The 17,244-nt window shown below is 34.4% G+C and overlaps 1 protein-coding gene across 2 annotated transcripts; it reads right to left on the bottom strand.

Annotated features, from left to right (window-relative positions):
• Positions 1–68: 68 nt before the first annotated feature.
• LOC125872774 (AUGMIN subunit 3-like) lies at positions 69–16,488 on the bottom strand. 2 transcript variants are annotated; one of them, XR_007447157.1, is made up of 19 exons: positions 16,179–16,488; positions 14,879–14,915; positions 14,078–14,181; positions 13,073–13,268; positions 11,588–11,654; positions 10,961–11,064; positions 9,832–9,916; positions 9,589–9,643; positions 9,073–9,204; positions 7,886–7,955; positions 7,554–7,611; positions 7,409–7,464; positions 7,069–7,221; positions 6,382–6,493; positions 6,169–6,310; positions 4,932–5,007; positions 4,426–4,521; positions 4,120–4,238; positions 69–281 (listed from the first exon to the last, which is right to left on the bottom strand). XR_007447157.1 is itself a non-coding variant. In XM_049553564.1 (18 exons), exons 1-18 carry the CDS (start codon positions 16,352–16,354, stop codon positions 4,170–4,172), a joined length of 1,788 nt encoding a protein of 595 aa, XP_049409521.1. In that variant the 5' UTR covers positions 16,355–16,488; the 3' UTR covers positions 3,927–4,169. The 2 variants fall into 2 exon arrangements, 1 of the variants encoding a protein (XP_049409521.1); XM_049553564.1 differs by lacking the exon at positions 69–281 and having other exon boundaries at positions 3,927–4,238.
• Between the last annotated feature and the right edge of the window lie 756 nt (positions 16,489–17,244).

Raw genomic sequence — 17,244 nt, 5'->3', positions numbered from 1 at the left:
GGCATTAGAAAATGTCGGGTCAGGTTCTTATGAGCACCAGCACGGATAAACACTAATCTACATTTTTCAAGTTTGCAAACCAAAATGCAACATCTTTTCTTCAGAACATTGGTATCCAGACCAGCTTTGCACACCAACGTAGAGGTATCGGATAATTATATCCTCCAAGTTTGAGCATAACATTTTGTCTCCACCGGAATTTGAAGTTGAGACCTTGTGGTTCTTCTCACTCCATGATCAATTCAAATTACAGAATGTCTCAGCAGAATTACCATAGAAGCCTGTGTTGCAGTAGCAGCTCATTTACAATCCCAAGCTAGCATTGTTGGTGAAAAGTTCTATGGGATAAGGTCGCAAAATAGAGTAGGGAAACAGCACTATCTAGACAAACAACATACCAATATAATCCAACAAGTTAGGTTTGGAGAGGATAAAGTGTATGCAGACCTTACTTCCTACCTCCACGAGATAGAGATTAAAGAAGTGGTTTGTGAAAGACCCTCAACTCACGTACAACAAATCAAAGTACTTTATGAAAAAGAAAATACAGTAGTGAGAGTAAGGAAAGAAGTAGAATCAAAATTCTTCTAGAATACTCTCGGGGATCTGTTTAGGCGCGTTGTAAGAGCATGTGTTCTGTGCCTATAAACATGTACTATTTCAAATCCACCAAGGCATAAAGCACAATTACTTATTGCCACTATACTTAAAACTTTCATGCACATATAGTGTAATGAACTTTTATACTATCAAGACACTTAAAAAGCCATTTACATGTAAGTTCCTATAGCAAAGCTTAGACTAGTAACATGCCTCAAAGGATGATAAACTACCTATAACAACCGGCAATCCTTTGCAATCTATAGTAAAAACATAAATAACTTTTGCAATTTTAACTTAAATAAGTTAAATCCTTGCCACTAATATAACACACATCAACATTTTGAGAACATCAGCACATGTGACAATCCACATGCGAGGGTGCTGAGAAGTAATAGATGATGAAAAGTGAAAAAAGTTTGTATTCAAGGAAGGACTGTGAGGATCACCAATTACCTTTTTCAATATTCAGCAAAAAGAATTTCTCATCGATCATATTGCAGGATAACTGAGAGAAATATAGGGCATTAACCACTATAATGGCAGGCTTGAAAGTGAACAACACCCATCAAAGAGCAATAACAAAAAGAAAGTCACTCTCGCACAATTCACATGACTCATGGTAATCATGCTTTGATTAGTATGATACTATCTATGTCAACTTCCTAATCACGGCAACACAATCTCAGAGAATGTAATATGCTAAGTCATTGAAGATAGGACTGATAATGCCCCTAAATCAATGACCCAGAGATACAATTGGCTTGTGAAAAAGCAAAGGGGCATAGAACAAGTCTAACTTTGCTCGTGCATTCTACATACTGTTCAATTTTACAAATAGAAATCTATTCCATCCTATAGAGCAGTCTCAGTTTGAAAGTGCAAGACATTAGAATGACGCTATAATAGGATAATGTACGTTGAAATTGGAAGACCTTGTCAAATGTTAGCTCAAAATTCATATATAAAATAGCATAGCTCTCAAGTTCATTTCTATTTGACACACATACCCTGAAAACGACATCTTCAGAAATGAGATCATAGAACCACATTTCTGATCACAAGGACTTGGCAAATATTCAGTGAAAATGTGTGCAGAAAAAAGGAAGTTACAAAGAAGGAAGAAAAGAGGCATGGGTGATGTGTGACAATTGTGAGAAAGAATCCCCAAGGCATGTTGTTGCTCTTTCTCCAGTTACAACAGTGCCCAGAAAGCCTGTTGATGAAGATCTTTACAAGATTTCCCCGGACTTGCTCTACCCCAAGTCTAAAATGGTACATCTATTTCTTTTAGCGGTTGGATGGATGACTATTTAAGTTAATTCCATTTATAAGTTGTTCAAATGCCTTTTGACTTCTGGTGGAGTGAGACTATTGGCTATGGGTCGGCAAAATTCAATAGTTTTACTAATAATTTATGACTTATTAGAAAAAACTCATACTATAAGTTAGAAAGTTCTAGGCTTATTTTTTATTTTATTCAAATATACTATAAAATTATTTACCCATTCATGTACCATAAAGAATGGGACTTTCTGTGTGGACCAATAATAGGCAAAATGATCACTCTTCTTTTCTAGTGTCACATCTGAAGGGACACTACTTAATTAAACTGCTAATCTTTTTGACAAAGGATAATAATAATAATAATAAAAAGAGACTGGAGAGTGGTAGACTAGTAGTTAAAGTTAATTACTTTTTGGTGCCTTTATTTTAACGATTTTAATTGCTCTACTAGTTAAAAGTTCAATTATTAAGACAACCTCATTTATATATAAAAAAACAAAGTTAGAAAAAAATCTTTTTTTGAGTTTACAAAATGTAACATTCTCCCATAGAGGTGACTCGAATTTTTTCATCGGAAAATTACATGTATACATAAGATCAATTTATCTCTTTTATAGATTGTATATAGCAGATGTTGAATTTCTTTTTATTTCTTCGTATATTTAAACTCATTGCAGAAAGGCATCTGAGGATTCATATCAAGCTGCTTGATGCCAACTTGTGCTTGTTAAATTTAAAGCAAATGCACATAAGAGAAGATGTGTGTTAGTATATGCTATTTACTATAGAGATGTTTGAAGTGTTTTTTGGGGTTTAAATCAGTAAAAAAATGGCCAAAAATGAAGAAGAAAGATATGGAACGTTGGTCATCTTAAGAAGATAAATATATCATTATTATTGTCATATGGTACAATAGAGGAGACTTCCCTTTTATTCTCTTTTGTAAACAGTAAGTTTCTTCTTGGAGGTATATGTTGATGTCTTTAGTAGGACAATACTAGTGGTGTTGGCTTTTGTAATTTATAAAATTATGAGGAATTGTATGGGAAGTTGGGATTAGAAGCTTGTAGTATTACTTTTATGAGAAAAAACAAGAAGCCTTCTTGTGCCATTTTTAATTTTTATTGTTAGATCTTTTTTACTTTGTTGTGTGATTAATTATCAATACTTAAAAAGTCCCAATTAATCTAAAGTGTATTTATCATCTTATTGGAAATATCTTTATACTTGCCCTAGAGGCTTTTCTCTTCTTTCTTTTGATCATAACAGGAAGATTTCACATAAATTTTAAGATCAGATCAAAGGTCCAAACAGGAGTTTAATTGCTTTTATCTTTTAATCGAAGGGATTTTACTTTTCGTACAGCCAACAGATACTTATTTACTTTTGCATCTTTACTAGATTACACTGAAATTAAAGGTGGATTTAAAAGGCTCTAGAGTGTAAAGAATGATTTAACAAAAGAAGCAATAAAAACAACATTAATTGACAAAAGAGGAAGTGAAGATATAAATCAAGACAAATATTTAACACTATTCAAGTGACATAATAATCTGGACCTCTTCACATTATCAATGCAACAAATATTTCCTCAAAAAAAAAGGACATAAGCACCTCTCTAAATCGGAAACTATTAGTTACACACCAAAACTCTTACAAAGAATTTTACATTTTGTACTTGATCTTAGCTAATGAGTTACTATTATTAGTTTAGAAGGCATGAAGGAGTAAAACATACATAATTTGTTTGAGAAAATTGTTCACAACTTTGGATAACATGAGAACGCATATTTTAACTTCAAACAAGTAAGGATAATATTTAGAATATGGTCCACATATAACATGTTTGCGTTTGATAACTATGTTTACTTTAATATACCAAGTTCCTTTTTCCAAATTTATCAGTAAATATCAATAGTGGTGGCTCGAGGGGTGTCAATTCACTGAAAAAAATAGCGTAGATAAGTAGTAATATGTATTTATACTATATGTTGGTAAAAAAATGTTAATATTCCTTCTAATCTCAAAATTAATCTTTCAAGACACGCATATAAGATAATTAGAGCACGGCACATGTTTAGTAATGATACTAGGATGGGATTGGACCTTCCAAAAGTATTCATGAAAATATTGAACTGAAAATAGAAAAGAAGAAACAGGGCTACATACATGCACAAAATACATCAGAAATGAAGAAACTACGTACAAAGCAAAATATACAAAGAAGAGCACCAATGAAGATTGCAAATCTCCAACACTTGCAGCAAGTTCCATGACTTGTTTCATAAGCGCTCAGGGTAGCAGAAGAAATCAACAAAAACTCGTCTCTCTTCTTTTTGATGTTTGTAAATCTGTTTTATGATGAGGATATCATTTATTAGTTTCCATCTTCAAGAAATATACAGCATAAAAAGAGTGATAACGTGTCTAATACCATAACAAGTACAGAGGAACAATTTGAGAAACAGAACGGCACCAGAAATTAGAGATGGTGTCTACTAAGGGGCAAAATTAAGAAGACTTGAGCTGAAAGCTTACATGTTTCTTCTTCAAGTGCTCACGGCTCACGCCTTCAATGGCACGAGATAGGTTCTTATTATAGTCTTCCAATGTTGCTAGCTGCTTCATTAGTGTCTATACAGGGAAGGACATAAATGAGAAGTAAGAATAAAATATTCAAATTAAACAGAAGGGACTGAAGTGCTCAGCGAGCAACCATCCACAACTTTTGCACCCAAAATGAGCATTATAACTTATGTGACTATTCATATAACTCAAAAGAGTGAGGTAAGCTAAGCAATCAAGAAGATATGTTTTTCCAGGAAACAAAAGACTGTGGTACATCAGTCCACCAAAAGAAAAGGGGCACTCAATTATGACCCATACATTATGGAAAGGCAGAGCGAAAAAACTCCTACGTTAAGTAAACAGATACTCCTATTAAAAAGCAAGGTATATAAACCTCGAAAGCCTTTGAGCATATAGAAAGAGGGGGAAAAGACAAATATTTACAGAAACCAAGGGCATAATGGCAAATAATATACCTGAGGTGTTAAAATTGGTTGAGCAGTTGTTGATGAAGCAAACAATAGCTGCTGCAAACTTTGAAGAAGAGTGCACCTAATTTATGACGTAAGAAAGGTATAAGTTGTTTTCACACCATGACAGTTTTACATCTCAAATCCCCATCAGTACTGATTTTAAATTAATGAAATGCCATAAAGGAGTACAAGTCCGTGCAGAGTAAATAAAAGCAAAAGCAAACTCGGAATTCAGATAACATATATTTGTTTGAAGTATAAATTAAACAGGGAGACCTCAACCTACAAAACAGATCATGAAAGGTAAAAGAAATATGGTTTATGCAAAACGGGGTGATTCTTAGCCACCCTTGCTACATGGTGATCTAAAGTAACTTTTAAAGAGATTCCAGTATATAACCAGCCCCAAGAGATTTCAACACAGTTCTCTTAAAAACTATCCGGTCCAAAACTCCCATCTTCCATGAACAATTACTACAAACACATCCTCACGAATCTTTCAAGACACTTCACAGCTACATCCAAGGAAACTAAAATATGTTGACTGGATCCTAGTTACAGGCCCTTGTAGTTCCAGCAAGTCATCACTTGTAAATGAAGACATAGCTGACCACTTGTCACAAAAAAAGAAGAAGAAAGAGACACCTTATACAATTATAATGACCTAGAAACAGATCAATAGGCAGACAAAACTACTATTTGATGGTTTTCATTTTCCGTCTCAACACTGATTCATCAGAACTGTTGGTTTTTAATATAGAAATTAAGAAAATAACAGATAAAAACTTGGAGAGAAAAACTACTGCAGTATTGTCAAAGTGAATTATTTTATTAATAATTCAGAGACCAATATTTATAGAAAAATATGTTACTAACTTATCAGTAAAATTCAAATAACAAATAAAACGAACTAACTTCTAAATTCAAGTCACATAAGACTCTGATAACATAATTTAAAAACCCTAAAATAGCTAACTGTTTTATTTCTGCAATATCCTGAGACATATTCTTAACAAGGACTACACATGGTGATAAGTTGGTGTTCACTTAAGATAAAAAACGATATAAAAACATGGATAAACCATTGCGTTGGCAGCGCTATATAGGTCCATGTAAGAGCGTACTGTGTAGAGATCTTATTCTAAAGCTTCAAAGCTCTTCCCAATATGATTAATATTGTCAGAATACGGGAGAGGAGTTATATAGAAACTGGTATAATTCGACAGAAATAAGAACTTACAGTCTATTTATACATTGATCTCTATCCTGAGGAAGAGTGTGTTCAAGGTCATATTGCAAAGACATTAGATCTGAATGAAGGCTTGATATCTGTTGAACAATGCCAGGTGCCGATACATATGTTGATGGACCAGCTTGGATATCTGAAAAATTAATTAGTATGAATAATAACCCAGAAATAGTGAAGTAATATTTCAATGTCCAAATCCATTACTTGAATATAAACTTAAAAGGTCTCTGATGCCATGAAGAAATGTGTCGTGATCATCCACTGCTCCTTGTTCTTGAACATCAGATGCAGCTTGGATCAGTGCCATGCATTGACCCTAAAAAGAAAAAAGTTGCATGAGTGAACAACTAAGAAAGCAAAGATAACTATTGTACTCCTACGTCCCAATTAAAGATGGAAATTTTCTTTTAAGAGGCCTCAAAGGTATAACCATCCTGTGTCCATATTTCAATCGCGTCCTACACTGCCTCTTAAAGATGCATCAACCGGTAACACCACCTTGACTTCCCAAGATTCTTACGAAAAATCAAGCACTTCAATCAACCACACCAGCTGACAATCCTCAACCCCAAATTAATTGGGGTCATCTAAAAGAATCCTTTGTATCTATTCAACTATCTTCAGCTACATTTTAAATTGTTCCATAAATGTCAAATTTTAAGACCCACACAACACGTCATTTTTATTGCAAATAAAATTTTAAAACCAAATTCCAGCTTCATCTCTTTAATCGTTCAATTTATGAAAGTAAAAAGATGTTTGGATGGCTAAGGAAATTAAGTATGGAAAGTTGAATAAGGCTTAAAAAGGAGGAGAAGGGACAAGCTTGGTGAAGGTTCTTCAAGTTCAATTCAAGTCTTGTGACATGACTCATTCTACGCATATACTTACCACTCTGCTTTTTGTTGCTGACAGGTATCCATGCAGCTCAGACTCAATAACTTTAAGCAATGAAAATGTCCCAAGCATGGTCTTTTTTTCCAACTGACATGCTACTTTCAGAAATTGATGTCTTGAAACATGATTAATTAGATGATTTATGAACTGCAGAGAAACCATAATTAAGTAAGAATTACAAGAATTTCTAAGCATCAATGTACTAAATTAGAAAATGCTGCATGCCAAATAAGCAAAAGCGAGCAATTAATATCTGCTCCTTATGATGGTTGTTAGTAGAAGAAATAAAGAAAAAGAACTGTATAGGAAACACATCACCCTGTCTTACACATACCCTTTTTTGCCGGTTAATGTAGAATTCTTGGCGCATGACCTTTAGATCATAGTCTCCTACATAGTCCACAAGAAATAGAATTCAACAAAAAAATATATGCTAACTAAAATTTTAAGATCACATGGTCAGACGACAATATTATTACCTTCCAAGATGTATGTGTCTTGTAGCTGAGCCAGCTCCAAACAAAGATCAGGAATAGTCTGAAAAAAGAACTGCAGTAGGTAATATGCCCAGCTTTGACATCAAAATTAAAAGACATCAAAGAGTTCTTGAAGTTGTCTTGAAATTTAAAATATGTCTGTTCATTCTGAATCGATCACCTCAGCTGATATTGAAGCATCACCTAATCAACAATATGATAACTCTATCTCTAAGGGTGCTACCTGACATCTTCTCTTGTTTCATGACTAACAGACTAAGTAATTAATAGCTGGAATTCGAACAGAAGAGATAATCCAAAAGTGCTAGACAAACCTCGGATAATAACTTCTCTTCTTTGCGATATAAAATTGAGATTTCTCCAACTAGTTCAGCATGTTTTCTCCTGCAAAGAGATAAAGAATTTAATGATAAAAGTAGCCCACAAGTAAGGATATAACATTCATTTTTAGAAAAACAATGTTTACTAAACGGCAGAGTATCATTAAATAAAGAGATACCGACAACTACAAAGTTTATCAACAGATTGTAGATAAGTACATTCCACAATATTCCAAAATAAGAACTATTTGGGGCTGTCACAAAAAGAAAAGAACTAGCTTCCAATGCATATTTACAATTGGAAGTCTTTCCATCTACTCCTCGTTATAGGGAAATTGTAATGCAACTATGATAGATACTGCAAAGAGATTTCTCAATCACTTCCCCGTAGATAGAAGCTTGTATTCTACTGCACAAATGTGATAGTTAATGTATAGAACAACAAATGATACGCAATGACAATTCAGACGTCAAATTTTTTTTCGGGATTACGTAAGCAATGTAAAATAAGTAAATAACTAAGAATGCAAGATCTGTAGAACAAAATGATGCTTCTTAACCTTCTAAGTACACCCAGTTCCAGTTTCAAAGGATTTTCTTCCTTCTTTAATTTTTTTGGAGAGAGGGATTTGGGGGGAAGGGGGTGGTGGGACTTGAGTTTAATTGGAACTCACCGATCATTTTGTAGAAGTGAAACATGAAAATTTCCATATAGTGTCTTGATATGATCACAATCCTTGATACTCCTACTATTCCCGTTTATGTTTACTACAACAACATTCCCAGTGTAGTCAAATAAGTGGGATCTAAGGAGGGTGGGGTGTATGCAGACTTACCCCTACCTTTGTGGAGTAGAGAGGCGGTTACCGATAGACCCTCGGCTCAAGCAAAAATCGAGTTTTAGAGCAGGTTTAAACAAAAATGGACTAGTAAACACTATGTTTATGTGACACAATTTCCTTCTTAGTCCATTACAAAAAGAATGGCACACTTCTAAGATGTGATGTCAACCTGTTACCCCTTAGAGATACAAAACCATTCATATGGCAAGCAACATAGCCTCATAGAATGACCATATGTCACTAATCATAATGCAATAATCCAAATAGAGAATACACCATGAACACGAACAGCAAAAAATATATCAGTTTTAGGTGCAGAAGAGTGTAGATGACATCTACCGAAGAGAATGAAGGTCCAGATGAATGTGAGCCTCATCTGATGTCACTTGACCCTTGAATGCAGTAAGAATAGCTTGTTGCTTAGCATTCTCAACTTGAGCTACTATCCATTGCGTCTCCCTTGGAACAAATCTATCACAAAGAAGGGCAACCATGAAGCTGTGTTGACAATTTCTCAGTGATGATTCATGATTGACATACAGGGGAAGTATTTCAAAGTAGTTTAAATTCTAATGTTCTTATATACTATAGGAACCACAAAAGTAAATCTCTTCAACTTCTGATGTTATGACAATTAATGTAGATGGCCAGGCATCCTGTTTCAGGAATGTCACGAAATATTAGGATATATCCCAATAAAAGCCAAAACATTCGATAGGAAATAGGTAACATAAAAAGTTAAGAAACATGAAAACACAAAGTGAACTCCTATACATATTGTCCAGATAAGACATCTTTGCACTTCTGATTAGAAACATAAATTGCTAAGATTAAAGTAAAAGACATGGTGCATACATGGAGCGAAGGCATTGCAATTCAGAAACAGGTGGGTGGTGAGACTTTTCCAGATCTGCCATGTCACAATGAAAAATATTTACAAATCAACCTAACAACCACACACAATAGCCAGGAAGATTTCTCCAATTCTTAGGAGAAGAAATCTCTCCGTCAATAAGTACACGAGCAAATCCAGATACAAACATATACCCGACTTGCAGAAAAGAACTGATGTGAAAGGTGGTGTATGAATGTAAATACCTCGTAGTAAAACGTTTGATATGTCATTGAGGCTAACCCATGAACATTTTGACCTCCCCTCCTCTGCAACTAATCTGTAGGGACCCTAAACCACAATAAACCAGTAATAGGAAAGTCAACACACTGAAATTCTATAAAATAGATCTGGAAAGTGCAGATTAGATGGGAAGGGCCAAAATTTTCAGCTATGTAGATGAACATTGTAATAGTTGGCTGGACAACACGTGCCTGCCAATCCTAAGGCCACGCCCACTAAAAAGTAAAATATTTGATATGTCATTTAGGTAAAAACTTGAGTACTTGACTTAGCATCCTCAGCAACCAATCAGATGGATCCTAAAATCAAGTTGTACCATAAATGCACAAAATTTTTAGCCATTGGAAGCCAAGATATTCTAGAAGAGCAGATTATATGGGACAGGTCAGGGCATTGGCCAGGCAAAGGGACATTTTCAAGGTTGGCAGAAAGGGTACAGACTGGTCATCCTAAGCCCTACTCATCTACGGTATTGCATATGCATAGCCACTATAAAATTCAGCATCTAAAAAGTAAGATTGCATATCATGTGCTATACAGCAAGAAACACAAGTCCCACAGTAAGCCTTCCTATATTCGTAGAGCTGAAGAGAAAAAACTCAACATTAAAGATAAACTCAAAACAAGATCATATAATACTTATTGGCTCATTTCAAAAATTCTATCTTAAAAATAAGAGAAGCTCCAAGGAAGAAATTGATACTTTAGAGGTTTACAATTCAATGATCAGATTACAGTGACCTTTTTAGCGCTATGTAAGTTAAACCTAAAAGAATTCATGGATTAATGAACAGGTAAAAAGCAACAAATATTCATGGATTAATGAACAGGTAAAAAGCAACAAGTATTCATGGATTAATGAGCAGGTAAAAGCAACAAGTATTCATGGATCAACACTAAGCAAAATCAGTTCACAGTTACGCATTATACCAAAATTGTGTGCAAGCTTTAACTTTTATGTTGCTTCCACAACCCAAGTCCTATGTCTAAGGTTTGATGAGTCTCCAAATATACGTGATATTACCAACGTTAAGAAGATAAAAATGTTCACAAGGGAAAGAACCAAGTAAAATAAAAATATTCCAAACGTACTGTATCTAGATGCTTGGTAAACCATTGATTTAACTCCTTTACACAAGATGCATCTGCCAGCAGATATGCGTGGAAGTCCGAGTAATAAAGGTATATTCCATCTTCTACAATACAAAAGAATCTGAAATATCAAGGAAATAGTCACAATAGTAAAAAGAAATAGATAACAACAACATACCCAGTATAGTCCCTGAGGTGGGGTCTGGGGGTATAGCACAGAAAGGAAAACAGAATTTTCTCAATTCAGATTCTCATTTGACCTGCTAATGTTGGAACCTAGACGTCCAAGTGAGCTAAGCAATAGACTGTTACAGCTAGTCTGATTGAAATATGCAGCATATTTATAGAGTATACACAAAATATGTGCACAATCACATCATTTTTGAAAGCAAAGCAGCAACCAGCACTCTTCTTGAAAAAGCATAATCCCATCTTTTTCTGGAGAATCTTAGTAGTCATTATGTACATCGTAAGAATTAGATCTTACAAAAGATCTCTCTGGGAGTGTGAGTTTTGACATCCAAACCAAAGCAATAGAAAACCTTCTAATTAATATATTCACCACAAATACCCTTTAAGCAACAAGAGAAATTTTCTGAAATAGTCATAAGAAAAAAATGGACGTACCATCCCCTGAATGATAGTGTGCCAACTCTTGCGCAGTAGAAGCCATCCTTCCAAGAACTGCATTCATCTATGTATAGTGAAGCATTTTAGGAAACCATTAAAAATTTTACACAGTATCAATATATGTACATTTCCCATCAGAAGTATATATTATGCTCACTGGCAAACCAGAATTGTTGAGACAATAAATATAGGATGCCTTCAACTTGGAGAGTGGACCTTTCACAGCAAGTTTCTTTAGTGGATGTATTTGCTAAGATATGGATTATGGAGAGGTAATAAGAATTTCAGAATGCCTTTACAATGACTGAACTTTTTAGCGAAGAGTATCTTCTTTACCCGAAAAAGCTAGATAACATTCATGCTGCCAAAACCAGCCCAAAGTATACGCTAATAACAGGTGGCCTAATATGTAAAGGGGCAATCTGAAACAGACATGTTAATGTGCTAACATTACAAAAATGGAAATAGCAAAAATATAGGCAAAGAGGCATGCAGCCATTTAATGTGCTAAACATTACAAAAATGGAAAATAGTGCAGCGTAATGAATTCCTAAAAGCATTCCACTGATGCAAAATACAAATTTTGATCATTATGGCCATAAACATAGCACAGCTGGTTAATCAACACCTTCAGATATGATGTAAAGACAAACTTCAATGATAAATAGAAGAGCTAAGAGTTTATGTAATTCAACGACAAACACTTGTTCCGGAAGAATTTATTTTATGTTACTTTGCTCAATACTTATCTGGTGCATTAACAAAAATAATTGACATTGATGAAGTAGGTTACCCAAAAGAATGCGCCAGAAAAGTGCCAAATGGAATTGCTACAACGCTATACAAGGCTCAAGCCCTCTAATTATTTGATCCAAGCATCCATACATTGGGAAAGTTTTATATGTAATAGTAAAGAACTCTTGATCTTCCAAACACACTTCAAATCCTTCAAGTGGATATTTTATTTCCCTTTCAAAGGTCAATCCGCTTATCCGTTTCCAGATTATCCTAAAAACACTTGAAGGTGCTACATTCCATGTTTGCTTCTACCTCTCACCTGATCTCCCGCATGTTTAATCTGCCTGAAGGAGTTTTAGCATCTTAAATAAATAATCATCAGATAACAAAGCCAAAGAAGATGAAAACCACAAACCAGATGTCAAACCAGTTGTCAGATTGACATCTTCAATCTACCACTTAAACAAGCCAAGATTATTAATATTCTGATCCTCTTCCCAAATTGTCTGCCGTCAAAATAGCATTCAAGCTTTGTTTGGTCGAGTTGCAGGTAAAGCAAAAGAAGAGTTTACAGTTAAGCTGCCTACATATCACCAGGCCTCACTGTCTTTAAAATATCCCACATTAACTGATTTACCATCAATAGCAACCTTACATTTACCATAATTGGAGATGATACTTTTTGTATAGACTGCGTGTAAATTATGCAAATAAGATGAAATAAGTTGCATTTAACTGGCATACCTCTAAATTCCTAGCTGAAAGGCTATCATCTGTGGTAGCCTGCTGTCCATTATGAATAGAAGTTGCTGCAACTCGAGCCCTTTTTCCCTGAATCAATGTAGAAGCCTGCCCAGTGAGCATATCATATTGAGACTGCAATCGTCTCAGCTGTTTCTGCAACTCCAATTCTTCAGCTTTTAATGCTAAAGTTGCATCTCTGATGATTAAGCAAACCATCAATATCACAGAAAAGCAGAGCAAATGTAAAAACAAATTACTCTGAGACCAATTCATTTTAATATACAAAGGAGCAAAGATAAGGTTCTAAGAATGTTAATGGTTTATTTATTTCCAAAAAATAGAATTCAGAGAGAGATACATCATCTTCTTGTGCACACAAAATTGCCTTCATCAACTCTCTGGCATCTAAGTTGCCTCTTCATATGCAGTTTCTAATTATGGAATAAAGATAATCCAGAACTGATGATTGATCAGATCAATGGGGAAATATAAACTACTGTTGTTGCATTCGAGGTAAGGACGAGAAGACTGGGCTTCAAATACCTATGATCAAATCCCTGATGCATCATTCACAATATTTCCAGAAACACAACATAACATCTGAGGTGTGAACTCATAGATAACTGTTTCTAAGGGTCTGCTAACTCCCGCAATCTGAGAGATTTTGCTTAGTGTATCCAAATGAAGGTATTGATTGGGAGCACAGAAAGTCTCAAAAATAAGGAAAAGAGAAACAGACCACGAGAAAAAGTGTAGCTGAGATAAAAGGCATGTTTAACTAATTTCTTTAAGAATTATTTAACTTACTGTTATATCATGACTAAATACAATGCTGGATCAGTGATATGAAAGTATAGGTACATCACAATGTGAATGTGAATCGTTCAGAAACTAGAATTAAGTTAACAATGTAATTTTGAGCATTAATACACACTCAAATTTTGACATAGATTAGAAAAGGTTTAGCAATAAAGAACAACAGATTTAAGAGACAATAGTCATCACCTTATATCCTTCAATCCTTCTTCGCTTCCGAAAGCTGCCTCTTGGTTTTCTCTCCTCACTGAGAAGGCTGAAATGCTGTTATAAGCAAAGTCTAGATCGTCTCCCTGCAAATTCATTGCACAAATGAGGATGTTTGTATGCACATAGCGGCAAGAAGGAATAAAGAAGGACTTGATAGCAAACATCTTCAACTTTTATTAAATGAAAACTACTAGTGAATAAAATATTTATATGTACATATATTATAAACATAAGCATATACGCATAAGTACCTACAGTAGATACATTGTGTTGAGTGGTTCCCCACCAACCCACCCCACCCTAAACAACAACAACCCAAAAAACATACAATGAAAGCGTATAATGAGGTTAAAAAAATCTTAAGGTTGACAAATGATAAGTAATTATCAATAGTAATGGTTCTAGATATTACAACTCATCTTGCAACTTTAAAGAACCTCCAGAAATTTTTTCCTCTCTTCTGAAAAGCACCCGAAGTACAACAACATACCCAGTGTAATCCCACAAGTGGGGTCTGGGGAAAAACCTTGACAAACAGGTATAACCTTTCTTAACAATTGAGCAAAGGAGCATGCTTAATGCAAACACCCTAATGAATATATATCAGCATTTGTCAGATATGCCAATAGGAGGCATGAAGGCACCTTTAACCATACCACCAAATTCTTGAGGTTTCAACCAGACTGAAGCAAATTATTTTTATATGAAATGATAGTTTCACTCAGCTATAATTACTTTTTGTTGTGGAGTGGGGTGGGGTGGGGGTGTATGACAACGTACCTCCAACAACTTCTCCTCATGTAAAAGATGCTGGTACCTAGGTTACAAGAGAAGATAATAATTAAAAGGATGAATAGCGTGTTCCGGTCAATAGAAATAGAGAATTATGACGGATGCAAGAAAAGAAACTTGTCTAGAAGGATAGGATAGAGTAAACAGAGTCAAATATAGTGAAGTCAAGATGAATTCCATAAGTAATATATTGTCCAGAGATGTCATTTCAAGCAACTGAAACATTTCGCGTTCTGATTGAGAACAAGGATAGAGTCATATTGACCAGTTTTACTTTTTTCCTCTTTTCATATGACTAGTTTTATCAAGAGAGGTCTTGATAAAAAAATAAGTGAAAACAAACATAGGACACAATAATGATCATGACCATAAGACTAAATTAAAAGATATTAGCAACTAAGAAAAGCATTCAGTAATTCCTAAAGGAAAGCTCAAGAGGTAATAAAACTAATACTATTGCGCCTCAATCCTAAGCAAGCTAAAGAGATAATAAAAGTTGAAAATGCTTATCAGTAGAAAACTCACAATTATCACTGTGTAAACTCATTGAACTATAAATGCATCAATTACATCTAGCCAATATATCCTAAAGCTTCTATGGCCATTTGGCCAATGTCCAAGCCAAAATATAGTTCTAAAGAACAAAGAGAAGGAAAGTCCACTACACAAGATGGAGTCTTGCAGATATTCTCCTATTCATTGAGGACTAAAAGCCAAAGCATAACTAATCACAATTATGTTACATACCCATTAATTATGTCGAAGACATTGAAATGACATTGAATATTGAATATAAACAAATTCGACTGCAAGGTTGGAAGTAAGTACAGCTTCCATATAGAATGTCTAGACGTTTTCCGACACTATTTAAATTACACACACAACTAGATCAATTATGTAAAAGATTAAACATAAGACTTTAAAATTGCACAGCTTAGTAACTTTGCAAATTAGAAAACACAATAAACTGATAAATAATACAGCTTCCAATGAATCCGATATAATAAATAGAACTGTAAATTCCCATTTATCTTCGGCGACGTCCAATTTACACAAAACTGTATACAGTACAGAAGAAATCATGGACTGTAGCTCAAATGACATTGCTTAGTAACATCAAAAAAAAAATAGTAATAATAATAATTTAACAACAAGCTTGATACTTAGTACAACTTCCGATACACAAATAAATAGAATTCTAAATTGCATTTTAACTTAAATTATACAACCAAACAAATTCAATTATCCAGAATGTACTAAGAGAAAGAAAACGAAAGAGAGACTTCACTGTGTGACTTCAGACGGGGAAAGGACATTAGAAGGACGAAGGCTGGAGCAAAGCCATTCGAGGACAGGTCGAGCGTCGTCGTACTGGAAAGGCCACTCGAAACTATCAGGATCAAGTGATTCGGGACCTTCGAATCCCAATTCCCCAAGCAATGTGCATAATTGCGCGCTGCTCATACTTTACTGCTGGTTTAGATCGGAGTTGTCACTTGGCTAAAACGGCCGCCGGCCGGGAGATGTCTTTTGCCGCCGGCACTGACCTAATTTGGGAGATGTTTCAAATTTAATGTTTTCTTTTTCCCTCTCCTTTTTCTTTTTCAATTTCATAATTCAAGTTTTTAATTTTAATTTTGAACTGAACATGCAAGTATATTTTGATTTTAGTTCTATTTGTATTTTCATTTGCCCTATATATTTAAATTTTTTTCCACATCCTACGAGGCCACAAAGAATCCCACAACATTGATACTGAATAGTCCAACAATTAGAATTTTTTTTTTTTATTGATTGATGAAAATTGAAAATTGACCTTAAGCTAATATTTTTTTGACGGGTAGTTGGTCGATTGAATTTTACCAATAACAAAAAAAATACACATACTAAAACTTTGTTATATTTATAATAGATTAATTGTTTCCAACAAAACAAAAATATTAAGTGATTTATGAACATAGTTAGATGATACGTATTGTTGATAAGAATATGTCTCATAAAATCATCAAATGTGGAGTGCAAATCATTTCTTTATAAATAAATATATATTCTCTTTTTCCGACAATTTATCTCGGTTACTTTGAGCTAAAATCCACTTTCAGTTCTATAGTATTAACATTTCAATATATTCAAACTTCACTTCGAGTTGATAAAGAAGAAATCGTTAAAAGTATTTGAAGATATTGGCGGATTATATGAGCACCAGCACGGACAAACACTACTACACTTTTCCAGTCTGCAAACCAAAATGCAACATCTTTTTTTATAACATTGGTATTCAAACCAGCTTTTGCACACCAACATAGAGGTATCAGCTTACAATGTCCTCCAAGTTTGAGCATAACACTTTTTTA

This window comes from Solanum stenotomum, chromosome 8, assembly GCF_019186545.1.
Source record: "Solanum stenotomum isolate F172 chromosome 8, ASM1918654v1, whole genome shotgun sequence".
NCBI classification, from domain to species: Eukaryota; Viridiplantae; Streptophyta; class Magnoliopsida; order Solanales; family Solanaceae; genus Solanum; species Solanum stenotomum.
Note: the sequence above shows the minus strand (reverse complement) of the source record. Positions and strands in the feature narration are given on the sequence as shown.